This window comes from Molossus molossus, unplaced genomic scaffold (genome assembly GCF_014108415.1).
Source record: "Molossus molossus isolate mMolMol1 unplaced genomic scaffold, mMolMol1.p scaffold_m16_p_11, whole genome shotgun sequence".
Taxonomy (NCBI): Eukaryota; Metazoa; Chordata; class Mammalia; order Chiroptera; family Molossidae; genus Molossus; species Molossus molossus.
The window spans coordinates 14,601,324-14,629,190 of record NW_023425346.1 but is presented as its reverse complement, the minus strand read 5'-3'; the positions used below and the strand labels follow the sequence as shown (position 1 = coordinate 14,629,190).

General features: G+C 38.5%; 1 protein-coding gene and 1 pseudogene across 6 annotated transcripts in view; one reads left to right on the top strand and one right to left on the bottom strand.

Moving 5' to 3' along the window:
• Positions 1 to 27,867, top strand: part of DPP10 (dipeptidyl peptidase like 10) — a 1,561,433-nt gene that overhangs the window by 763,202 nt on the left and 770,364 nt on the right. The window contains exon 1 of one of the 6 annotated variants that reach the window (XM_036253733.1): positions 13,325 to 13,411. The exons of 3 other annotated variants lie outside the window; for them this stretch is intronic. In XM_036253733.1, coding sequence (XP_036109626.1) covers positions 13,340 to 13,411 — 72 coding nt within the window. In that variant the 5' untranslated portion in view covers positions 13,325 to 13,339. Of the gene's footprint in view, positions 1 to 13,324; positions 13,412 to 13,485; positions 13,648 to 27,867 lie in introns of those variants that run through there. 2 more of the 6 variants (XM_036253735.1, XM_036253737.1) reach the window with 2 other exon arrangements.
• On the bottom strand, positions 14,374 to 26,571 carry LOC118625499 (annotated as a pseudogene).

The window sequence follows — 27,867 nt, the reverse complement described above, 5'->3', positions numbered from 1 at the left end:
TCACATCCATATCTAGTCACTGGGAATACAAGGATGTGGATAATCTTAGCCTTGGTCTCTAATGGCATGTTTTTGCTTTTAATGATCATCGCTAATTCATCCATTGCTGCCTCTCTGAGTCTCTGTCTTCTCTTGATTTCTCAGCTGTAGTCTCCATTCAAATCAAACACACACAGTTTATTGTTAATTAAACAGTAATTTTAAGCCAGGCACTCTATGAAACCTTGTGGATTAAATTAAATAGAAACCTGTTCTTTGTGGCTTTTGATCCAAGACAAGGCATTATTAAGGATATTTGCAATAAGACTGAGTTCAAATCCTTGTTATTTTTCTAAATAGGTGTGGAAACTTGGATATCACCTTTAAAGCATTGGCTTACATAATTCTAAATGGAGGTAGGGATACCATTTACCCTGGAGAATTATTGCATTAGAAGCATTGGACAGTGCCTGATTTACATTAGGCAGTCAATGAATATGAGCTATTTTTATTTTCACTATTATTATTCACAGGAAAAATTCAAAGATGGGAAAGGACTCAATAGAGTAGTGGAGTGGAAAAACTGCTAGAATGCAAGTGTGATAGATAATGGTACAAGGAAGTAAATGGTATGTGACAAATGCATGATGTAGAAATTAAGTACTCTAGGAATGGAAAACAGAGAAAATCACTTTTCACTGAAGTTAGCGATGATGGCTTCGATGAGTGGTCTAGATAAATTTGCAAACATTTTTAGGTGGAAAATGTGCTTTTGGAGGGAGTTCTTCACAAGGACTCACAAATTCAGAGATTTCGTCACTCCTTGGCAGAGGGAAGAATCCTGATGGACCCTCAGATACAGCTCACTGTGACAAGACTTCACAATGTGAGTAAAGATAGTTCCAGGGTGGGTGCTACAGCCCTGGCTGGTTTGGCTCAGCAGTTAGAGCATTGGCCAGCGGTCCAGAGAGACCTGGGTTCGGTTCCCACTAAGGGCATGTACCTCGTTTGCAGTTTGTCCCTGGCCCTGATTGGGTCGTGCAAGTGGCAGACACTGGATCTGTCCCTTTCGCTTCGATGTTTCTCTCTCTCTCTCTCTTCCTCCCCCTCTATCTGAACAAAAAATGAAAAAATGTCCTCGGGTGAGGATAAAAACAAAAACAAAAACAAAACCTAGGCAGGTGCTACATAAGGCAGAAATTTGGACACAAGCGAGGAGAAGGCATCCTTCTAATACGAACTGAAGCTCGGATTGAATTGCAACTACATGCCAATGTCTAGCTGGAAAATTACAGACTGAGGACTACAGCCCTATCAAGAAGCATGTTACTGAGTTTAGGAAGGCAAGAGGCGTAGACACCTGAAGCACAAATCCTGCAAGGAAGAGCATTAATTACTCTCTACATCATACAGCTTGTGTAGTTCTGCAATCAATAAGAAAGAGTGGGATCCAACTGGGACTCACTGCTTTTTCCATATAAATTTGGAATTGAACAAATAGGCCACAGTCTACAATGTTCTCCATGGTGCCAACGCAGGCTAAGCCTGTGTGATATGTAATAGCATGCAAATGAGTTAACAGCCTTTCCATGAAGAGCCCTGGTAAAACAGGAGTGCTTTCCCCTGACAACCTCTTGTCTTTCTTAGTGTTTGCTGACTCTGAGGAGTTCTAAAGCCTAAACAAAGTAGCATTCTATTTCCAATGCTAAAGACATATTTGGGAAAGGCAGGAGCAATTTTGTAGCTGTACATACATTGGAGAGAGATCATGATGCTGGATGAAGGTTTACTATCACATTAAAAAAAAAAAAAAAAAAAAACTGGGAAGAAACTGTTCTAAATGTAATCCCTACTTTTTATTTTTATTCAATAGTCACCCTTTATTGAGTGTTTGCTAATAGCCAAGAACTCTATTAGGTATTTTTTTTTTAATTTATTTTAAAGTAAAACACGGATGACAGGAAATCACTCAAAATTATTATAAAGCAAATACCATTTTCACCACCACCCGTGTCAAAGAATAAAACATTGCTAGCCTCCCAGAAGCCTCCTTCATATGTCCTGTGCTTTCTCCCTCCAAAAGTAAACACCGTCCTGACTTTTACAGTAATCATTTCCTTGTATTTCTTTATAGTTTATCACTTAAGTGTGAATTCTGAGGCACAGTTTTTGTTAATAGTCACTAATTTTCAAATTGTTATATTTTTTAAACTCCATTTCAATCAGCAATTTATTCCTTCCCCTACTCCCCAACCAACAACTCCTATTCTCTTTCTGAAAATGTACATGTTGAAGAACTTGGGCCACTTGCCTTATTGGGTTTGCCCCAGGGTGGAGAAATACAGGCTTAACCATTGTGAAAAGCAGAGAGAGAAAAAAGAGAATTAGATAAGAAGAATATCATGTTATAGTTCAATATTAATATAGATAAACATACAAAATTCCTGGGCCACATTTTGTTTTCTTGAATATCTTAAATATATAACTTCATTTTTCCCCTAAGATAAAGTGCTGCTGTGGGAAAAAAAAAAAAAAAAAAATTAGTTAGATCTTTGACATCTATAATATGAGCTGCTTTCTTCTGAACATCTTTATTTCTTTCTCCACTTCTTTTTGTTTTATAAAATCTTCTTCCCACCTTGATTTCCTTCGAGTATCATTTGTTGCAATTAATGGCTCTTATATGTCTCCTAAATTAGTCTTTATTTCTAACATGCCTTTTTAAAAATGTCTAATTGTTTCTTGAGTTTTGTCTCTTTATTTCTGAGTTTTTCTAATTTTGATTAATGTTTTTTTCATATATGGCATGATTTTATTAATGTACTTTAGCTCATTTTGAAATATGTTATAGTTAAAAATTTTGGGGGGCATGATTTTTGGCAACTTTTCTTTGTCAACAACAGAAGTTGGCAAACTTCCTTAAGTTACAAGAGAGTAAATATTTTACACTTTGCAGGCCATATGTTTTATGTCACAAATGCTTAACACTGCCATTGTATCTTGAAAACCTTCAGGGCAATATGTAAATGATAAGCATGACTATGTTGCAATAAAACTTTATTTATAAAAGCAGCAAGAAGGCTGGATTTGGTTTATGGGTTATAGTTTGTAAATCCCTAGTCTACTGGGACAGAATTCTATTTTTGTTTTGTTTTGTTCTTGTAACAACTTTGCTTTTAAGGCTAAACTATATGTGGTATTTGACTGTGATAGTTTTCTGTTGATCACTTTAATGTGAATTTAGTTTTCTTAAAGTTTAGGTAGTTAAAGTTCAGATAGGCTTTTCAACTTCAAGGAGATATTTTTTTTGTTTTTATGTGGTATTAAAATATATATATATATATATATATATATATATATATATATATATATATATGATGGTCTGTGCTCTTAGATTTTCTGGATCTGCTCACCTTTTGTCTGGGTTTTCCCTTTCTTTCATCTCTATTACCTCTGTTCTGTTCACTTTTGAATCCATGTCTAGTTTTTCCTCAGTATGAGGTCCTGTGTAGGAAAGAACCCAGGCAGATCAATGATAAGAGTTCAGAGGGTCTAGGCTGCTCAGCTACCTTGTGCATTGATATTAGCCTATTAAGAACTATGAAATGTTTGTGATTTCACATGGCTTACAAGCTAGCTAAATAATCTACCAGTTTTATGAATATTTTTAAAAGACATGGAATTCCTGGGTCAGAAATAAAGAACTTTACTACTCGTGGTACAACAAATAGCATAAACATCACCATATCTGAATGAGCTCTCCTTGTCTCCAAGTCCCATGGGGTGAATGATTAGATCCAGAGAGATGCCTTCTCACACAGTGGGTTGCTGTGTAGAAGAGGATCCCTGTGCTTAAAGAACCAAAATCTTTTATTATAAGTAAGCATCTCTTCCTTCTGTTCTGGGGGGGGGGGGAGCTTGGGGGGACATTATCTTATATATACTGAAGAGTGAGCATACCTACCCTTTGACCTGGAGAGGGGCACAATATTTATCTTCCAAGATTGTAAAAAACTTTATTTGCCCCAGAGGGGGGACAGTGTTCTCTTTCCAGGATAACTTCTGTATAACTTTTTTTCAAAAAGATATTCTAGAACAAAAGACCATTTCTTGCTAGTAAGACATGCAGAAATCTGAGAGGTCAATGGAAAATCAATTCTCAACAAAGCCCCCTTTACTCACTGTAGGAATGCACAACCCTCTGCTAGTTCCACTGAATTCTTATGTTGATCTATTGTGCTGTTGGGGAATATGTACTATTTGGGGGTTCATTCTTTGCATATTTGGGGATTGACAGTTCTGTCAGTTGCACTATTGCTTCCCTCTGCTTTCTCTCACATAACTACCAAGGGCACTAGAGCTATTTTGTTATCTAAACATGTAAATGTTGTGGTTTGGTTTTGATACCTAGTTCTCTTTCTAGTCTAAACCCACACTGGCATCACCACCATCCATCTTCCCCAAATTACTCTATCTTTTAAAGAAAGTTTACTAAGCCTGATTTTAGTTTTTGAAAAATCCTCATTTTGAACATCAAATATACTGATATGGTTATACTCTAAGATCTTATTGAGCTAGGGATGTTTGCCTCTCCCTCACCCCACCCCCTAAATGGTACTAAGTTCTTCTATGACTTTAAGTGGAGGTTCAATTGTCCTCTTTCTTTCATTTCTATAAGAGTGTGTATATTTTCCTTCATGTTATTACCTGTGAATCCCATCCAATAGCAATTTCTTGTATCTATTTTTTTAAATATGTGGTCCAAAACAACTAGTAAATAAGCTTACTTACAATGTGTGCCAAGGATGCAAAGCAAAAATAACTATGCTCTGAGATTCGGCATAATCCTAGACAATTCTATTGATCTTGTGATATTTTTGGCATTACATAGGTGGGTTATAGAAATTTAAGCTTTATTTATTTATTTATTTATTTATTTATTTATTTATTTTTAAGTATGGTTAGTATACAATATTGTATCAGTTATAGTTTCATGTATATAATATAGTAATTCAACATTTTTATACCTTATATTGGAATCACCCTCACTAGTTCTAGTAACCATATATCACTGTGCAAATTTATCAGATAAACTCTATTTAAGACAACAAAACAGCGTATTCAATTTCAACATTTCTTCATCATTTTACCCAGTACAATTCTTCCTCTCTTAAACTCAGGATACAATTTATATATTAGAGGGAAAATAGAATGCATTAGGAGTGGTACTGCCAATATAACTGTTATCTCCAAATTTATTTTTTCCTGTGAGTTTTGAGCACTAGAGGTTTAGCATTTTATAACACATGCTACTGCTCATAAGCAGTGAAAAATTCCAATTTTATCTGGCCTTTACTTAATGCTTTGGAACTCAACAAGATCTGGTGAGCTTTTACCTCTATCCAGCATTAGAAGAACAGAAGAAAATCAAGATTATAATTTCTACATGTCAAATAGAGAAATGTGAACTATTCTAATGCAATAGAGAGACAGAAAAAAATATATTCCCCTTGGGTGACCCTGTTCAATCAATTAAAAAGAAAAAATACAGGTTCATAGGAGATGCTGAGAGGAGTTACTATTGGGAGAGTAAAAAAAAAAAAAATAATTCTTTTTTTCAAAGAATTATTATTTTTTAAGCAAAGAGACCGATACAGCTTTTTACCCACACCCTGCATACACATAAAGTGTGACTCAGTCTCCAACAGGTTTTCTCTCCCCCCAAAATTTATAGATTAATAGGAAAGATAAGATGTCACTTGTGACAATTAGAATGCTGAGCAAACTAGCATAGAAAAGAGACATAAATTGTGTAGTCAGGTATCCACTCTAAGAAGAGTTAATGACCTCTCCACAGGGAGGGAGGGAACCACGGAAGAAAACTGCTCATCCATCCTCTCAGCCTATTTAGATGTCCTATAAACTAGGATTAAATACTCGTACAAACACTGATGACTCAATAGAATAGCAGATGAAAGGGTATTTCTTTAGTCATTGATTTGTATACACTGTGATATTTGTTATAGATTCTCTCCACCTCCTTCATTAATGCTTTCCATTAATTATTAAGTGCAAAATGATGAAGTATTACAAGAATGTAAACTTAATAGTGATTGAAAATATCAAATATAAATCAACCAAGTGAGGAATTAAGAAATTAAAATTTGGACTATGCTTTATAAAAGTATACAAATACATAAAATATAACCAACAGCAGAGGCTATATTTAGGACCTAGCTAATAGGAATTAAGATATTTCATAATATTTATGACAGCATTAATAAAAATATAAAAGAAAATATATTCTAATATCCCTAACAGCTCCAAGATTCTTATAGCTCTTTCCCCTCTTTTTATCTTCCCACCCCTCTTTAATCTCTTCCTCTTTTTTCTCCTTCTTCTTTGATTTGAAAAAAATATATATGACTTTAGTAAATATTTAGATTTACAAAAAAGATGTTGAGCAACTCAGTTATTCTCCCTAATAGATAGAGATAGATGACAGACAGATAAGACTAAAAGAACTGATCTACATCAATAGCAGGCAACCCATCTAGGCTAAAAGGTTAAACAAAGTTAAACAGTGTTCAGTAATGAACCAGTAACCATATATCACTGTGCAAATTTATCAGATAAACTCTATTTAAGACAACAAAAGAGCGTATTCAATTTCAACATTTCTTCATCATTTTACCCTGTACAGCTCTTCCTCTCTTAAACTCAGGATACAATTTATATATTAGAGGGAAAATAGAATGCATTAGGAGTGGTACTGCCAATATAACTGTTATCTCCAAATTAATGTATCCTAATGTGCTTCACTTCAATAGAGGTCACATCCCACAATGTCCTGAAACTATATTTGTGTAATCTGACGGTGTATGGTGGAAGGAATGGCTGCGAGTCCAGGGCCTTGGCCTCAGTTTTCTTTGGAGATGGCAAAAGAATAATTCCCAATGGTAGAGAGTCAATTGGTGGACAACAGTGCCCTTTGATGTCAGTGGATGGTTTCACCTCAATCATAGACTAGATTGACTCCTGTTTTCAAGAGAAAAATTCTTGGGGGAGTCTGAATCTAATGCTAAATTCTTCAAAATAAATTAAGCATGGTGAAGTTGTTATGAAAAATGGAAGTCCTCCCTTTCCTCCAAAAATTAGTGAAGATCCCACAGTGGAGTTTTCTCTTTCAATTCATAAAAGCTGTCTCTGAATGAAAAATGTGCTTTGTGCTTTTTGGGGAGTTATATGAGGAGAGAAATCAGATATTCATTATGAAGTCCTAGTGTAAGAGAAGTCTCAGTAATAATATACGTTCCAAGGACAAACATAAAGAGGTTATTTTGAATTATTACAACATCTAGTCTTGCTTATGGGAATAAGAGCTACCAGGTCTAAAAAAAAAAAAAAAAAGAAAGAAAAAAAAAACAAACAAAAAAAAACAGGGCTCACTATCTGAAAAGAACAAGTGTTATATCAACGTTTCTAAAAACTCTTCCATATCTGACAATCTTTCTGACATTTGTGGACAGAATCTGATTCATAAAACCTGATTGTATTTCTAAAGAAATGTCAAGATTAGGGAAAAAATATCCACTGATATCAACTAAAAGAGACAGAAAGTCTTTGGTTTTTTGTTTTAATCCTCACCTGAGGATTTGTTTCTTTATTGATTTTTGAGAGAGAGAGAGAGAAACATCGATCAGTTTCCTCCCAATTGAACCCTAATTGAGGACTGAACCCACAACCTAGGTATGTGCCCTGACTGAGAATTAAACCCACAACCTTTTGGTGTATGGGCTGACATTTCAACCAATTGAGGTACCCAGCTAGGGCCAGAAAATAATTTTTTTACTATGTTAATTAACATAATTAAATTCATTAAACAATTGCTCTTAGAAAATCAAATCAGTAAATACAGCTCTGTCAAGCATCTAGTGGGTAAAAATAATAACAATAACAGGTGAATTCCCCACATTCTCAAGTTGTTTTGGCTTTACAATTCAGCAATACATGTAGAGAAAATATTACATGAGAACAATCATATGCATTCTTTCCCCATCTTAATGTCCTGTTTGTATATGTCACAGAAGGTCTGTAGGGATAAAGGAAGATGTGACGTATGTTCATTAACAACTGAGGAGTCTGTACAGCACCAAGATCAGTATGAATGAGCACTTACTTCTTCAATAGCTTCAGGTCTCCAGTGAGCAACAAGAATGACTCTCAGGATATTGCAACTCTGCTTGCTTCCACCAGAGATCATAATTGGGCTATGAATTTTTACAGCAGGAAAGTCTTCCTGCCATAGACAGAGATTGACAAAAAGTTCAGTTAAATTAATGCCAAAAGATGCCCTGCTGCTGTGGCTCAGAGATTGAGCATCGTCCCATGGACTGAGATGTCCTGGTTCATTTCCCAGGCAGGGCACATGCCCGGGTTGCCAGCCCGATCCCCAGTGTGGGGCATGCAGGAGGCAGCTGATCCATGTTTCTTTTTCACATTGATGTTTCTATCTTCCTTCCTCTCGCTCTTAAAAAAAAATCAATAAAAACATATTTAAAAAACAACTAATACCAAAAGAATTTCAGAACAGTATGAGTAGCATACAAGGATATCACTTAAATATGTAGTGCCTGTACTTCTTTTACTTTCTTTAAAATAAATTTGTAGTATAGTTTACTGGTTAGAGCTTCTAAAATATAGCTTGTTTCTGAGGATTCCTCAGCATAGTGGATTTCTGCCCTGTCATGACATACACTTTGGGGAATTCAAGAAGCCAGTTAAGGTGAGTTGAGGTGATTTATAAATCGAAAGCAAATGATAGCAGAAGATGTGAACTAAAGCTATTTCTTGATCTGCGCAAAGCTAATTGGGCACATTTCAGGCCAGGTCTCTGTAGGCACAGCTCATGAACTCCGTCTTCCGAATGCTGTGCTCATTACAGACACTCAATAGAGTACTGGCTGAGGCTGGGGAAATCCCCATCAAGGTGGCCTTTACATGACACTGCAGACTTACCTCAGGAAGGAGAGAAAAGAGAAGGAAAAAAAAAAAAAGTAGGGAGAGATTCCAGGCAGCTAGCTTCTTACAGGCCTAGCCATATCTAATTGATCAGAAACTGAAGAGTTTATCTCGAAAGTCTCTCCTGCTTCACAGACTCTGAAGGCAATCTTCGCAAACACAGCAGAGTTTTGCCAGGCTGTATTTGCTGCAGGTTGTTGCTGAAGTAAACCTGGGTTTCTTTTGGTTCTGGTCTAGTATTTAATATGGAAGATTAAATGCATCTCATATGACCTAAATAGTCTGGAACAATTCATGTTTGTCAATAACACTTAAACATTTTAATGATATTTTTGAATGGATCAATTGTTATCTAAATCTCATAAGCTATTCTCAATTATTCATAATCATAATCCTAGGTAAAATGAAATGTACGGCATTGACATCTCACTTTTAAAGAATCAAGTATCAAGGAAAGGAAGACCTTGTCCATGTTCACGAGGTTGCATGTGAGGAAGTTTTTGAGTAACTTCGGAAATACAAATCAACATACTGAGGAAGCAACATGGTGGGTAATGTCTACATGGGAACTTGAAACTAGGATTTGAAGCAATAAAAATTTTCAGAAGGGTGTGGTGGAGTCTAATTGTAGAAATCTTCCCGAGTAATATGGCCATATATTGCAAGCAAGATTTAGACATTTATAACCCAAAGTAGACAATAGCTCTGGGTCTTTTGCAGTTATGATAGTCTGATTCCATTCCAGAAAACTTAGGGAAACCACTTTATCATTGTGAAAGTGTTATGTAATGTATGCTTGTCCATGAGTTACCTCATCAAAGACAGTATATGAGAAAATTACTCAAAAATATTCTGTAAATCTCTACAACATTGTCTTTCAACAGATCTTTAAATTTCAGAAATGAGATTGCAAATAAATTTTTAATTTTCTAAATTTAAAAAATATTATCAAGACAAGAATTGTTACTATACACTTATGTATAACTAGAGAGCATGAGGAAGTTTGGTGGATATTAAGGATTCTTTGTGAAGTAATTAACTTATCTATTGATTTTATTTTGTATTTTTCTAACACTAAATTTTAAACATATATAAATAATTTAACATGCAGATGATAGTTTTTGATTCATAAAATCAATATATAATTATAGATATTTAGGGAAAGAAGGGATCTTAGTAGTCATCTTGTCTAAATGCTTAAATTTTATTAGGTGAGGAAGCAGAGTCAGGATTTAAGTGTCTTTACTCTGTCTGGTTCATATCTCCGTGCCAGGACGAAGCTAGGGTAGGAATGCCAATCTACTAACTTATGGTCAGGTCCTCTTGCCTATACTGCTCTAGGGGTATATCTTCTTGAGTAGTTTTAAATATTTGTAAATGTTTCATTTTAAATTGATGTTTTATTTATTGATTGATTGTCTGTTTACACAGTACAGTATTATTGCTTTATTGAATCCTACTTAAAGATTTACAACAGTTACATTTCATTCCAGGTACAAGATGCACAAATGAAATACAGGGAGTGCAGTTTTTTGTTTTATGCTGTTTTCATTAAGAACTCAATTTCATGGCAAAATATCAGTTAGTATATATCCAAGATAAAATTATGTTTTAGTTTTTTAAATGATAACCTATAGTCAGACACCACACACCACTAAGCTGTAAACATTCTCTTAAAATCTAAGATATTCCTTTATTTTTTTCTTGAACATTAGAACTTTTTCTTCAATAAGAAATGAAGTAGCCCTGGCTGGTTTGGCTCAGTGGTTAGAGCGTCGGCCTGCAGTCCAGAGAGACCTGGGTTCGGTTCCCGCTAAGGGCATGTACCTCGGTTGCAGTTTGTTCCCTGCCCTGGTTGGTTTGTGCAGGTAGCAGCCACTTGATGTGTACCTTTCATGTCGATGTTTCTCTCCCTCTCTCTCTCTCCTTCCCCCCTATCTGAAAAAAAAAAAAAAAAGAAATGAAGTAAAAAATCCTACATTGTAATTGAATTCATTACATTAAAAAGTAGCGTATTTAAGTTGGAAAAATTAGTTTACATGTGATTAAGTTTTAATTAATGACCTTGACTTAGATCCCAACAGCTATAAAATAATGTTCTTAGCTTAGACAAAAATAACACCCAAACAGAAAGACGAAAACAAATTTAAAAAGCCTTCTTTTAAAAAAATAATACACACATATCACATTATACATGAAACATACAACAACTTATATCTTAAATTGTAAATAAGGTGGATTTTATGCTGAATACTGAAAAAGGATGCAAGTTGTACTGCTGAATTCATTCAAATAAGTATCTCAATAGGATAAGAATAATTCCCTCTTGTCTACACTTGTCTGATGTCAACAGAAATCTTTCCACATAAAGTGAATTCCTTGATGTCAAGTCTATTGTCCAAAATGAAAACACATGAAAAGGATGAATGTACTAAAAAAAAAAAAAAAAAAAAAAAAAGAACATAGGAGCAAATTATAAAGGCAGAAAAATTACATGTGAGGGAAAATCTGGATTGTCAGATTTGCTGCATAAACTGCCCAATAGCTATTTTATTTTATCAGTGTTTTATTTTAAAACGTGTTTTTAATTTTTCAATTAGTGAAATTAATTGTATTAAAAAGTTATTTCTGGTGAAATAGACCAACACACTATTATAGGTCACGTATAATATTCAGTCGACTACCTAATTTTGAAAAGCAATCTCTCTAAAAAGAAAAAATCAGTATATATTTTTTTCCTAACGTAGTCAAATATGGTGAACAACCAGGTGGCAATCCGTGTTTCAGGAATTAATGAGCAGGAGCACATCCTGCTGACCCACAGGAGCCCCTGGGTGGGGAAGTGGCTAGTTCTTGAACTGTAATTCCCACGTGGAGGGAGCTGGTCCTTGGTCAATAAAACAGTTCAAGGCTACTAGCTCCTCTGTCCCATCCATATTCTCTGTTCCTTCTGCTGCAACCTCTTCACCACCTGTGTGTTGAATCAGTAACATCCCGATATTGAACTCCCTCCTGCCTTTTCTTTCCTGATCTACCTCCAACCTATACCTAAGACTTGGGTACTGTTTGTTGCCCATCTGCTTGGGGCATGTCCTTTCAGCCCCCTGGAAAGCCGCGTGCTAGTTCATCCGGGTAAAACCGATGGACTGTGTCTCTATTGTACTCACAGGAATTCAAGTTCCAAACAGCCACTTTGACTCATCCATTTGTATTCCTGCTCCAGGCTCCAGTACTCACACTACAACGTAGAGTGCCTGCAGGCAGGGGATTTGATAAATTTGGCCCGGTTTTGGTCTCTTTTCCCTGCAATCCCTCCAAGCCTTAGAGTGTGTTTGGCACATGATAAGTGCTCAATAAGCAAACTTTGAAGGAGAGATTGTGTTGAGCTAAGAGAAGGCTGGAAAGGGACTTAATATTTGAAGGTTTTCCTATGTGTCCAGGAAAAAAAGAAAAAAAGAAAAGTGAGTTCTGGGATATCGTCATTAGTAATTAACATTTTAAATCAACCTTTTTCTGATATCCACTGGCTCAACCAGGTAGGCAGCAAGGAACCCAGGCTGGAGGCTGTCCACTGCCCTAAATCGGGAGGTGCAGAGCCTCTGGTCATAATTAGGAACAACCTCTTGGCTCCTGACAGATGTTGGTGGCGTCCTCGGAGCTCTGGGCCCCCAATTCCCCGCTGCCCCCTGTCTTCTTGGAGCGATGGAGCATGCCCAGTGGCAGAGCTGAGGCACCAAGGGCTTTGCCTGGGCGTACTCCGCTTCTCCGGGTTTTAGCTGGAGCCCGCGGGGGGCGGGGGGTGAGGGGGCCCGCGGCGCCCCGCAGCCTTGGCCGCACGTGTAGGGAGCTCGCTCGCAGGCTGGGCTCTCTCCTGCGTTGCAGTTGCTCAGGAGGTGATGGAGCGCGGCGCCCTGCTGCTCCACCTGGCGCGCTGAGCGCGGCTGGGGAGCCCCGGGGGCGGGCGGGGGGCGCAGACTGCAGTAGAATGCGAGCCGGGCTCCTTCGGCGCTGCGCGACGTCGCTTGAGCGCGATCAGGGGTGGCTCGCCAAGCCACTAACTTGCTACTTGGTGGTGTCTGATTTCCCTTTCTACGCTTTGGAGTGTGGGGGGCGGGGGAAGTAGGGAGTTAGAGGGTCCGCGGTAGCCGAAGGAGGGATCCTGCAAGGGGGAGCCTGCCTGGTGCCGCTCGTCTTCCCCTCCCCCCACCCCGTCGCTGCCTCTTTCCTTTCCGCCAATTCGGAGAGCGTCGGACGCCTGTGACATGCGATCGCTGCCAAGTGACAGTCCCCGAGTCTGAAGTGCCCGCAAGGAAGTGAGCGCCAACGAGGGCCGCCGGCGATGACAGCCATGAAGCAAGAGCAGCAGCCCACCCCGGGGGCCAGGGCGAGCCAGGCGCAGCCGGCGGACCAGGTGAGTTGGCAGCTGCGTCCAGGCCCTCCTGGGAAGGGAGGCTCCTGGAGGCGCTCCTCCGGCCCCTCCTCCCCGGCTCGGCTCCCACGCCTCCCTCTCCCCACTCTCCCCCGCCCCAGTTCCAGGCTCTCCTCCGCTCCTCCATGGACTCCGCAGGAAGTTAGAGCATCCGAGTGCGCTCCGGGGCTTGCGAGAGGATGCGCAAGGTGGAGAGCCGCGGGGAAGGGGGAAGAGAGGTAAAGGCTGGGTATGGTCCCGGGAGCCCTGGCGGGCAGGCCGCCGAGGGCGGGAGAGGTGGCCGGAGCCAAAGAATGAGGGACTCTTGGCTCCTAGAAACCCACACTGGAGGAATTGGTGCGCTCCCGGGGGTGTCCACTTGCGGGGTTCGAGCCCGCGCAGCTGAGAGGAGCAAAGAGCGCTGCCCACAGCTACCCCAGAAGGCAAATGACCTTTAGGCCGTCAGAGTTTTTCCTTTAGTCTCTCTCTCTCTCTCCTCTGGAGGAGGCTGGGACGGGGGCTGAATGGGGGAAGAGGGTATAACAGGTATTTGTGGTCTGCTAAGAGGAGCGGAGCTTGGGAGCAAAAAGACAATTATTGTGGGGAGCTGGGAAGACACTGGCTTCAGTGATTTATTGGGTCCAGATGTGTTGGGTCTGCAGAGATGTGGTATCTTGCGCTGTCTGAGGGTTGTTTCTGTCCCCTCAACGTCTTTCCGCACCGACCAACCCTCTTTTTTGTTTCGGTCTTTAGGGATCCGTATCATAATCATACGGTGAATCTCCATCGCGTCTCAGGCTCTGGGTTGGCGTGAGTGGGGAGTTCCTTGCCGCTTTCCCCAAAGTTGTAGGGTCTGGAGCGCTAAGGTGCCCTGGTTAGGAGGAGGGAGGCTGTGATGATGCGTTGGCTCTAGGTGCTGTCACGTTTACATCAATTAGAGACTGAGCTGGGAAGACTACACCGAGTTAGGTCAGCGGATGACCACGAAGCTGGAACACGGAGGCGCTGGGATACCTGAGATGGGCCCTTTGCCCTAAGTGCACTGTTGAAGGCTGCCCGACGCGTTTCTGGCTGAGACACTCCCAGCTAATTGCTAGAAGTCGGTGGAGGGAGGTGCTAGCAGCTGGGCTCCGGGAGCGGCTCGGCTCTTTGCATATTCTGAGTACTGAGGACCGAATGGAGGAGGGCTGTTTAAATGGCCCAGGAGTGGCCTGGAAGCAGAGGACACGATTCTGGCTGCTTTTTACTAATATTCTTGGTCATCATTCCTGGCTTGTGGCTCTCTTCTCCCCTTCCCTCCCCTAATCATTTCCCTCTATTATACTTCACACAGGTGGTGAGTATTACTCAATGCCTTAAAGTACCAACCCCTCCGTTTCCCAGGGCGAATGTTGCAGTCTTTACAAAGCACTTGTTTTCTTAAACTATCTTTGCTCCACTTTCTGAGATAAGTATGAAATTATTAAAACGTTTATATTGTATGGCATGTCTCTTCCCCTTATATCTGAATTCCCTGCTCCCTCCAACACACACTACATAGTAGCAACTGGTTAACAGATTGTAAAAATAATTTCAGGAGAAGAGCAAGGATTTAACATCCTCTTTCAGGCTGACAGCACCTAAATTTCATTAACACGCCACTGAGCCTCTCTATTGCTTTTGGAATGATGCTACCAATAAGAATGATTAGTCAGGTGAGAGTCCCCACATGAAATCTTTGCTCACTAACCTGTGACACCAGCTGGCTACTTGAGGTGCTGCAAACAGTGATGGTGGAGGTGGGCAGGAAGAAGCTGAGCAGTGCACAGGGAAGCTGAACATGTACGTGTAAATAGTGGACAAGCTCGGTATGCCTATCAAAACCTTTGTCAGGACTAATCTGGTACTTCAAATTCCTAGGAAGAGACACATCCAAGCTTGAATCTATTTTTTCCTGTTAGTATCCTGTTTGTTGTTGGCCTTTCTAAATATTCAGGGAGTGGCCATTTGCAGAACTGTTTTAACTGAGTTTTTAAAAGTGCCTTTCTGAGTATTTACATGATTTTAAAATGTCAATGGTATGCATGTTATGGTTGAGTTAAAATGAGAGAGATTAATTTTGCAAGGGGAAGGAAAGTCAGATTGAAATATACATGGCAGTGTTGGGGGTTTTCAAGGACTCCCAGGGAATCCTTATATCTAGCATATTCTTTGTCTAAAGCTTGACATAGAAAGTGATGGCCAGGTAATGTGGACGATGGCTGTGAATGCTTAAACTACTTTCTGTAAGCTTACTAAGTTTTTATTAACAGTATTAGTCATCGTGGTCTAATTCTGCAGTTGTCACACAGCTCCCATGAGGTACTGGATGTAATACCTCCACATGGGCATGATTGATTGTTCAGACTTCTATGATATTTCTGGAAAAAAAAACATATTTACAAATTTAAATTAAAATGTAGCTTTATGAATTCCTACTTGATGGTTAATAGGGGGCGTGTTCCAGCTAATCACACACTGTGTATTGATTTTGAGTGATTCAAGCTTTTGAATGCTGCCAGAAAGGTTTTTCATTTTATGAAACCTCAAAAACACCTTGTCCTGAAGCCATTAGACACCTCTTTCCATTTAGAGCACTAGTAGAAGACCATAGTCTCTTCTCTGCGTAAAATAGTTATGACCATATAATTTGGTTGTTATGGTTCTTTAGAGAGCTCAACCTCCCCGCTTCATCTTACTGGTTACTGTTCTCTGGCACAGGGTGCAATGGCCAGAGGCACCCCTTCCCCTGGCAGCAGCAGGGACTCTATACTTCTATTAATATTCCGAATCATTGGAAATATTTTTTATTATCTTAGTAGTATTTCCTTTAAAAGTTCCTTGATTAAATGTTTACTACAATTACTTTTGTTGTTTTCATAACACTCCACATTTACAAACTGTCTAAAAATAAATGCATTGACATGGTTAAATAGAATAATTTCCGCTTAACTTGATCAATATCCCATTTTACATCGAGGGATCAAAAATCTTGAGTTGGTAGTTGTAACTTATTATTTTTTAAAATCACTTTTTAAAATGCTTGCCACGAGCAGAGTACTACCCTCCAGACTGGTAAGGTAACATTTAATAAATGCATTTCCTACTTGATCCTCAAAGCAACTTTTTGAAGTGTAAGTCTTATTGTTATTCCCATTTTAGAAATGAGAATATAGAGGACTAAAGAAACTAAGCAACTTGATCAAGCTTGTCTTCATATGTGGTGAAGATGAGACTTAGTCTTAATCTATGACATTTAAGATAAAATAAATTCAAAAGTAGATTAATTTAAGTCTAAAACCCTACTTTCTAATTTTCCCACAACCAAGGTTTAACACATTTCTATTAGAAGAATGCAAAATAATTGCAAATAGCATGTGTGTGTGCACATTTACCTTGAATGTAAAATGGATGAATAATTTGTTTTAAAGCTTCAACAAATAATAATAGCTCTCAAAATTTTAAAGTTAATGTAACATTCCTTTTTTGATAGCAATAATATAAAAATAACCAGACAGACCTTGACAAGTACATAGGAAGTTATTTTTTATAAATATCTTTGTATCATTTGTTCTTGGTAACTGTGAGATTTTTAAGGTTTGTTGAACCAGTACAATTTATAGTCAGATCTGGTTTAAAATTTGCCCACGTTTCCACCAGGTGGCACCCTTCTGCTGAATCCAGTGGGTAAAAATATTTCCTAAAATGTTTGTCCTTTCAGCTCCAAAAAGGCAAGCCAAACCAAAACAAAACCAGAAATAAAACAAGAATGAATTAATAAACAAATAAAGAAAAGCCACAACCCTACTTTAGGAAGTAGGACTAAAAAGTGTATTTTTATAAGCAACTATTTATGCAGCAAAGACAGTACTAGTTATGCATTTTTCTTTAAATAACTATTGCTGGTAGAAAACCAATGTCTTACAATTGAATATATAGCAGCCTCTTGATGAAGTAATTCATGGACAAAATTATGATTAGCTACGTAATGTATAAAATGTTTTTTGTAAATGTGGTATTGTACTTTTGACCTTCAGGTAATATCACCCTAAAATTTTTCCATACAGAAACTAGGGTTCGGTATTTTTACTTCAACTTTGGTCTAGAAAATCTGATTCAAATATCAAATGTATACTTAATGAAAACTTAGAAAAGATATTCTTCCATTTGTCCTTGATTAATATATAAACATGTCATAATTTAACCATTGTTTTCAACACAGAACCCTGTTGAAAAACTTTATTTAATAGATTCATTACTTTTCTTCTAAGCATTCAACATAAAAAATATATATGTATATATTATCTAATTGGTGGGAGAGTTTTATCTGATTTGGTTATAAAACATAATTTAGATTGGATGTAGGTGCTATGTAGACATCCTTATGACTTAGGAGATATTATGCATTCTCTACAATCCCTTAATCTCATTATTACCTATAGATAGGTATAGATAGATATATAGATATATATAAATAAAGAAATAAAGAAAAGGACTAAAAAGTATATTTTTAAAAGCAATTAATATATATATATCTTTATATATATGACATCTAACGTACTGAGTTTAGAACATAGCACAGAACATTTCTAATTTATAAGCTTCTAATATTCATCTGTTTATTTCAGTGAGCAAATTGCACACTTAAGAAGTATTAAATTATATGAAAACAAGTTAAAGAAAATTGTGTCATTAAATATTAATGCTGCATTATCTTATGAAGTGCATTACATTGGAAACAAAATTTCTCCCAGTCTGAGTAAAAGTAAACCTATTTCAAAATTTTGCTTTCCTGAATCACTCATGATTACATAATGTTTTAAGCCTTTGTACTTATAGACATATTGTTAATTATTTACAGTATACTGTGTAGCATACACATCACTAAAATGTTGCAACTAGAACTGTGAACTCTTGGGCCATCAACCACAAAGTATTGTTTACTACTTGTGCAGTGGAAGCCACAGATTCAAGTTTATATCCCAGATCCACCAGTCATCACTGTTTTTTCTTGGGCAGAATAACTCATTTTCTATATTTCACCTGTGAATAGAGGTGACTGTAGATCTTTTACATGTATGTAAGGATTAAATGAAAAACTGTGTAAAAGCTTTTGAATAATGCCTTTCTCATACTCAAGTGCTCTCCTTAAATGCATAGTCTAAAAATAGGAGCCTAAAGAGAAGAAAAACAAAGCTTAGATTCAACCTTCCTAATGCCACGACCCTTTAATACAGTTCCTCGTGTTGTATGTGGGCATATCTGCATGTGGGTATCTTGGTTCCTAAGACCATTGGAAATATGTGTTTTCCGATGGTTTTAGGTGGCCCCTGTGAAAGGGTCATTCAACCCCCAAAGGGGTCGCGACCCACAGGTTGAGAACTGCTTGCTTAGAGGCTCATTGAGCCACCTATAGATGGTATATTATTTAAAATTTTTTAGAAACATTGCATTTCTTAGTATACATATTTGTGTGCATATAAATATTATATTAATAATATAATATATATATATCGTTTGGTTTGGACACCAGACCTGATCTGGCAGACATGCAAATTTTAGAATATTCTGTTACATCCCTACTTCCATTCAATTGAAACTCACTTCTTCACTGCCCTATGCTATAAGAGGTCAGGCTGAAAATAAACATTGGCTAATTATTATTAACAGGTGAATTAGTGGCTGAATATGTTGCATACTGTTTTCAGTGTAATGCACTTCATAAGGTAATTAGCTGGGAGAAAGAGGATGTTTACAGAGGCAAGGTGTAATTTAAAGAATTATGTCAGAAGGTGAGATTTCAGTCAGTGTGGCAGGAGAAGATGCAAAGCAAAGGAGTCCTCAGGAAGCCAGGGTGGTTGTGGTTACTGTCATTGGAGGTAGGAATGAGTGATCTATTGTTGGCTTAGCATAATTCAGAAGACCTTTTTCACACAACTGTTTCTACAGCTATTCCCATTCAATATTTAAATATACACATGATTTATATTTTTTAAATTTTCTTATTGTTTTTTAAACTTCATTTTTACGTTGACACTATTACAAATGTCCCCATTTCCACCTCTTTACCCACCTCCTCCCAGCCCTCACTTACCGTTCCCGGTGGCTATCACCATACTGTTGTTTGTGTCTGTGGATTATGCCTATATGTTCTTGGCTTATCTCTTCACCTTCTTTCACCCAGTTCTCCCCAACTGCACCCTTCTCACAGCCATCAGTCTGTTCCGTGTATTCATGCCTCTGTTTCTCTCTTATTTGTCAGTTTATTTTGTTCATTAGATTCCACATATAAGTGTAATTGTATGTGAATTTTTATTTCTCTGATTGGCTTATTTCACTTAGCATAATAATCTCCAGGTCCATCCATGCACTTGCAAAAGTTGAGAGTTCCTTCTCTTTTACAGCTTCATAGTATTTCATTTATAAATGTTCCACAGCTTTTTTATTCACACATCTACTGATGGGCACTTGGGCTGTTTCCAGATATTGGCTAGTGTAAATAATGCTGCTATGAATATAGGGGTGCATATATTCTTTTTGATTGTTTCAGAATTTTTAGAATATATTCCCAGAAGTGGGATCACTGGGTCAAAAGGGAATTCCATTTTTAATGTTTTGGGGAAACTCCATACAGTTTTCCACAGTGGCGGCATCAGTCTGCATTCTTACCAACAGTGTACCAAGGTTCTTTTCTCCACATCCTCACCAGCACTTATTGTTTGTTGATTTATTGATGGTAGCCATCCTGGGAGGTGTGAGGTGATATCTTATTGTGGCTTTAATTTCATCTCTCTGATGATTAGTGACATTCACTATTTTTTTATGTCTATTACCATCTCTGTATTTCCTCTTTGGAGATGTGTCTATTCAGGCCCTTTGCCCATCTGTAATTGAATTATTTGTCTTCCTGGTGTTGAGTTGTATAAGTTCTTTATATATTTTGGAAATCAACCTCTTATCAAATGTATCATTAGCAAATATGTTCTCCCATATAGTAGGTTCCCTTTTCATTTTGTTGATGGTTTATTTGCTGGGTAGAAACTTTTTAGTTCGACATAGTCCTGTTTGTTTATTTATTTATTTTTTCTTTGTTGCCCTTGCCCTAGGAGATACATCAGCAAAAATATTGCTCCGAGAGTCTGGCAGTGTGGCTCACTGGTTGAGCATTGAACCATGCACCAAGGTCGCTGATTCAATTCCTGGTCAGGGCACATGCCCAGGTTTTGGGCCCAATCCCCAGTGGTGGGCATGCAGGAGGCAGCCTGTCTATGTTCTCTCTCATTGATGTTTTGTCTCTCTCCCTCTCCCTTCCTCTCTGTCTAAAATTAATAAAGAAAAAATATTTTAAAAATCATGTTGCTCCGAGAGATGACTGCCTATGTTTTCTTGTAGGATTTTTATGGTTTTGCAATGTACATTTGTCTTTTTTTGCCATTTTGGGTTTATTCTTGTGTATGGTATAAGTTGGTGGTCTAGTTGCTTTTTCTTTTTACATGTATCTGTCCAATTTTCCCAGCACCATTTATTGAGGAGACTGTCTTTACCCCTTTGTATGTTTTGTCTCCTTTGTCAAATATTGATTAACCATAAAATCATGGGTTTATTTCTGGGCTCACTGTTCTGTTCCATTGATCTATATTCTGGTTCTTGTGCCAGTACCATGCTGTTTTGATTATATGGCCTTGTAGTATAGTTTGATATCATGTAGTGCGAGTCCTTCAACTTTGTTCTCCTTTCTCATGATTGCTGAGGCTATTTGGAGTCTTTTGTGGTTCCATATAAATTTTTGGAATATTTGTTCTAGATCTGTGAAATATGCCATTGGTATTTTAATAGTTTTTGTTTTTTATAATTCTCACCCAAAGATATGTTTTGTTGATTTGAGAGAGAGAGAGAGAGAGAGAGAGAGAGAGAGAGAGAGAGAGAGAGAGACATTGACCTAAGGGAGAAACATGGGTTGCCTCACATACATTCCCTGACCAGGGACCAAATCCACAAGCTCGGTAAGTGTCGAGTCCCAGAATCAGACCCACAACCTTTCAGTGTATGGGACAATGCACCAACCAACTGAGACACTCAGCTGGGGCTTAATAGGCATTTTAATGTGAATTGCATTGAATCTGTAGATTGCTTTGAGTTTTATGCACATTTTAATGATGTTAATTTTTCCTATCCAAGAATAGTTACATGCATCCACTTATTTGTAGCTTCTTCAATTTTGTTTTTCAGTAGCTTAAAAATTTTCAAGTACAAGTCTTTTATCTCTTTGGTTAAATGTATACCTAGGTGTCTTCTTTTTGTTGTTGCAGTGGTAAATGAGATTGTTTTCTCAGTTTCTCTTTCTGATGTTTTATTATTAGTGTATAAAATGCCACTGAGCCCAGCCAGTGTGGTTCTGTGGTTAAGCATTGACCCATGGAACCAATACATTGCTGGTTTGATTCCTGGTCAGGGCACATGCCCAGGTTGCAGGCTCAATCCCCACTGGGGTGGGGCATGAAGGAGGCAGCTAATTGAGATTGATGTTTCTCCCTCATCGATGTTTTTCTCTCTCTAAAATCAATAAAAGCATACCAAAAAATGTCACTGATTTCTGAATATTAACTTAGTATGAAATAATTTATTAAATCTAGTAGTTTTATGGTGTATTGTTTAGTGTTTTCTATGTACAACATCATGTCATCTGCAAATAATGACAGTTTTACTTCCTCACTTCCAATATAGATGTCATTTATTTCTTCTTGTCTGATAGCTGTGGCTAGGAATTCCAGTACTATGTTGAATAAGAGGGTTAAAAGCACACATCCCTGTCTTGTTCCTGATCTTAAGGGAAAAACTTTTGTTTGTTGAGTTTGATGTTGGCTGTAGGTTTGTCACATATGGCCTTTACTATGTTCAGGTGTGATGACTCTATTCCCACTTTCTAAAATTTTTCATCATAAATGGGTGCTGGATTTTATTGATTCTTTTCCTACATCTATTGATGTGATCATGTGATTTTTATATTTCATTTTGTTTATGTGATGTATCACATTTACTGATTTGCAAATATTATACCCACACTACATCCCTGGATTAAATCCCACTTGATCATAGTGTTTGATATTTTTAATGTATTGCTTGATCTGATTTCTAATATATTATTGAGGATTTTAGCATCTATATTCATCAGAGATATTGGCCTATAATTTTTTTTCTTTGTATTGCCTTTATCTGGTTTTGGGATTAGGATACTATTGTCCTTGTGAAAAGAGCTTGGAAGTCTTACCACTTCTTGAATTTTTTGGAATAGTTTGAAGAGGATAGGTGTTAGTTCTTTGAAGGTTTGGTAAAATTTGCTTGTGAAGCCATCTGGTCCAGGACTTTTGATTTCTAAACTTTTTTGAAATTTTTTTTTATTACTGTTTCAATTTCTTTTTTCCTTTTTTTTTTTTTTTTTTTGGTACGTGACCCTAGCAGGAACTGAACCCCGGGATTCTCTGGCCCGCAGACCGACGCTCCAATCACTGAGCCAAACTGGCCAGGGCACTGCATCAATTTCATTTGTTGTAATCAGTGTGTTCAGTTTTTCTGATTCTTCCTGATTCTGTTTTGGAAGATTGTATGTTTCTAGAAATTTTTCCATTTTTCCCAGGTTGTCCAATTTGTTGGCTTATAGTTGTCCATAGTATTTTGTTATAATCCTTTGTATTTCTATGTTGTTAATTGTTACTTCTCCTTGTTCATTTCTGATTTTACTTATTTGGGTTTTCTCTCTTTTGTTCTGGATGAGTCTGATTAAAAGTTCATTGATCTTGTTTATTTTTCAAAGAAGCAGTCTTGCTATCATTGATGTTTTTCATTTATTTTTTTAGTCTCTATGTCATTTATTTTCACATTGATTGCATTGGTAACCCATTAATTGTTTAATGACATGCTTTTTAGCCTCCATGTGTTTAAATATTTTGGGGTTTTTTTATGTAGTTGATGTCTAGTTTTATGCATTATTATCTGAGAAGATGTTTGATATGAATTCATTCTTCTTGAATTTGATAAGATTTATTTTGTGTCCTAACATGTGGTGTATCTTTGAGAATGTTCTATGTGCGCTTGAGAATAGGGTATATTCTGCTGCTTTGTGATGAATTGTTCTGTAAATATCAATTAAATCCATCCCATCTAGTGTGTGATTTAAGTTCACTCTCTCCTTGTTGATATTTTTATCTGTAATATCTATCCCATGGTGACAGTGAGGAGTTCAATTCCCCTACTATGACTGTATTGCTCTCATTCTCCCCCTAAAAGTTCACCAAGATTTAATTTATATATTTTGGTGCTCTTGTATTGTGTGCATATGTTCTTACAAGGTTATATTCTTTTGTTGGCTCAATCCTTTTAGTATCATGTAGTGACCTTCTTTGCTTCTTGTTATGGCCTCTGTTTCAAAGTCTATTTTTTTCAGATATAACTACTGCTACCCCAGCATTTTGTTTGTTTCCATTTGCCTGGAATAGTTTTTTCCATCTCTTCATTTCATCCTATGTGAATCTTTTGTTCTGATGTGTATCAGAAAACTATATATGTGTCATATTTTCTTATCCATTTATCTACCCTATGTCTTTTGATTGGAGGATTTAATCTATTTACATTTAAAGTTATTATTGATAAGTACTTATTTATTCCATGTTCTCTCCTTATGTCTATGTTTCTCTCTCTCACTATTTCTTCTTCTTAAAGCAGTCCCTTTAACATTTCTAGCAGTAATGGTTTGGTGGTCATGACCTCCTTTAGTTATTTTTTTGTTTGGCAAGTTTTTTATTTCACCTCCAATTTTATTATTTTAAAAAAAATTTTTTTAGATGTTTCTTATTTATTTGTTACTCTTAGAAAAGCCTTTTTTTTTTTTTTTTTTTTTCCTCACCCGAGGACATTTTTCCATTTTTTGTTCAGGTAGAGTAGGAGGAGGAGAGAGGAACAGAGAGAGAGAAACATCGACGTGAAGGGATACATCGAGTGGCTGTCACCCGCACGACCGACCAGAGCCGGGGACAAACTGCAGCTGAGGTACGCGCCCTTAGCGGGAACCGAACACGGGTCTCTCGGGACCGCAGGCCGACGCTCTATCCGCTGAGCCAAACCGGCCAGGGCAAAAAGCCCATTTTTGACTGGACCCAGACTTAGAGGTTGAAGCTCTCAGAGAGGACAGCCTACATCTCTTGGAGATCTGTTCCTGGTGTTTTTCTTTCGCCTCATTCATTTTCTTAGCCGAAAATTTAGCATATTCTGCAGCCTCTTCCTTATTTTTGTTAGTACATTGTTTCTTCAGAGCAATTCGCTGACATTTGTGTTGCAGGACATGTGAAGTAACAAGGTGCTGAATCTTGGGTGCTTTAGTTCTAGGATTCTTACCTTCTTTGTTTAGGGGCTTTCTCACAAAATATTGGCGGGCATCATCTTCTTAGAGAGAGTGAAATGTTTTCAGGTTCTGCTAGCTCTTTTGGAGCCCAGGCAATGAGACACAGTAGTATCAGTGAGACCAGGAATATCTTTCTTTCCTTTTTTTACAATGACCAAATTGAAAACACTGAGATTGGCATCCACAACGCAACCCTGAACAGATTTGTGCTTCCTCTCTCTAGTCCTTCTTGGTCTATAGCAGGAATACCCCTTACTCAGGGGCAGGAAGACATAGCCATGAATCGAGATGCCTTGCTACACGGGGAAACCGTGCTTATCATTTCTTCCACTGATCCAAACCACATAGCCCTTCCATTCTTCACCCAGGGCATCAGCAGCAACTTCTGTGGCCATATGCTTCTCATAAGAGGTTCGAAGTTTGTGTTCATCATCCACTTCAATGAGTTTCTGGCAGCCAGTGGCTGGGAAAGAGATGTTGAGCTTTATCCCAAAGCAGCCGACCGCCTTTCTCACCTCCAATTTTAAATGATAAATTGATTGCTAGATAGAGTAGTCATGTTCGTAGGTCCTTGCTTTTCATTACCTTGAATACTTCATGCCAGTCCCTTTTGATCTGAGGTGTTACTGTTGAGAAATTAGCTGTCAGCCTTATGGAAACTCCCTTGTAAATAACTAACTGTCTCTCTCTTGCTGCTTTTAAGATTCTTTAACCTTTGACGTTTTAATTATGATGTGTCTTGGTTTCTTTGGGTTGATCTTGATTAGGACTCTGTGCTTCTTGGACTTTTATATCTATTTCCTTCACCTGAATTGGGAAATTGTGTAACAGTACTTTTCCAAATAGGTTCTCCATCCCTTGCTCACTTTCTTCTCCTTCTGGTACCCTATGATGTGGATGTTGTTAAATGTTTTATATTGTCCCAAAGTTCCCTAAAACTATCCTAATTCTTTTTTTTTCTTTGTGCTGCTCAGATTGGGTGTTTTGTTTTTTGTTTTTTTCTTCCAAATTACTTACTTGATCCTCTGCGTCATCCAACCTACATTTTATTCCTTTTAGTGTATTCTGGATATCAGATATGGTAGTCTTCATTTTCTACTGGTTCTTTTTCATGGCTTTTATGCTCTTTTTATGTTGTTGTAGTTATCACTAAGTTCCTTGAGCCTCTTTATAGTCCTTACTTTGAACTCTATATCTGACAAATTGATTGCCTCCATTGATTTAGCTCTTCTTCTGAAAATGCCTCCTGTTGTTTTTGGGGGGATGTTTCTTTGTTTCCAAGTTTTGGCTGTCTCTTTATGTTTGTTTCTATATATTAGATAGAACTGCTATAATTCTCATTCTTTGCGGGATGGCCTTATATTGTAGGTGTCCAGTGGAACACGGTGATGCGGTCTCCTTAATATCCTGAGCAGGGTGCTCTAAAAATGTCCCTTGTGTAGGTTATGTGGGTAATTGGGGTTTGATTGTTGTTGGCCCATTTGGGATGGGATCAACCCTCAGGCTGGCTGAATGTGAGGCTACACCCTGACCATGGTGAGAAAGCTACTGTGCAGGTGACATCTTGTAGTGCCTTTTTGGGCTCATTGGCACAGTCTTCCATATCACCTGAGCTCTGTGCTCCAGGAATGTTTCTTGTGGTTTGTGTGCACCCCATGATGTAGTTGCATCTTGAATGGTGTTGAACCTTTTGTGGTGGAATTAACCTTTCAGGCTGGGTGGCTACAAGGGTAAAAACCTCAATCGCCATCTATTTGATGCTCTGCAAGGGCTGATCCCCAACATCGAGTTCTTCTCAGTAGAGTCTGGGGTACAGAGTGATGGGGTTCAAGTACAGGTCTCTGTCAGAAGTGGTGTGTAACTGGCCTTGGGCTACCTGTTAGTAGCAACCACGGTGTTCATTGTTTGTGTCTGTGTCTGCTGGATCTGGGTATGCATGGGAGGGACCAATCTGTGTATAAAAGTCAGTTTCCTGGAGCTCAGAGCTAGGGAAAGATCAGTAAAAGTCCTAGGCTCTCTGAGGTCGGCATTCACCTGTCGAATACATCTCCATGCCTTGAATTTGCCTGAACTTCCTTCCAAATCTTATGACAAAAAAGATGTAGAATGGATCCAAGCTGGCCACAGTGCACTTACCCTTCCATAGGACTCAAGCTTGGTAGGTTGGGGCAGGCAGCTTGGGAGGACAGGGCTAATGGATCCCAACTTGGAGACAGCATGATCTCGTCCCCAGTGGTGAGAATGTGTCCCCTATTCCAGAGCCATACCATTCAGTCTCTGCCAGAGTGTCCAACTCTAGCTCCCCCAGGGTAAGTGCACCACAGGTTCAGGTTGGGTACAGCCAGCTTTCCCCACTGCAGGAACAAGCTCTGCAGGATAGGAAGGGGTCACTGGGACTTGGGCAAACAGATTGAGAAAACCTTCCATTTGGGATGGCAATGGCTGGGCTTCGGGTGTGGGGCAAGTTATACTTCTCCTTTTAGCTCTATAGCCACACCTGCTCAAGCCCTGGAGACTCTGAAGTAGATGTACTCTGAATATTCCAGTTCTGAGCAGAATCCCCTCTTCCACAAAACTGAGCCCAGCAGGATGGGGCCAGAGGGGCTTATGAAAACCCATCAAGGTAGTCTTTTGTTGGTGGTGGCACTTGCCCACTTGAGGGGAGCAAGCTGCATACCTCCTTCCTCTAGCTTTGCAGCTTCACTGTCAGAGACCCTGACAGAGCTGCATTCCAAAGGTCCCACTCCAAGCTGTGCTCTCTACTTTCTTCCCCATGGCAGGACTTGGAGGAACAAATAAAGACAGCCCCTTGCTGGGGGTGGTGTTGGTCCTCAGGGCATCGCCAGAGATCCTGATCGGAGGCTCTGAGAGGGTCATGCTGAATGTCCCAGTTCTGAGATGCACCCCTTCCCCTGCAGAGCTACACCCAGCAGGATGGTGCTAGCAGTGTTTGGAAGAACAGATTAAGGCAGCCCTCTGCTGGAGGTGGCACAGGCCCTTGGGAGAAGATCAAACTGCTTATCTCTACCTAGCTCCCCACTATGCC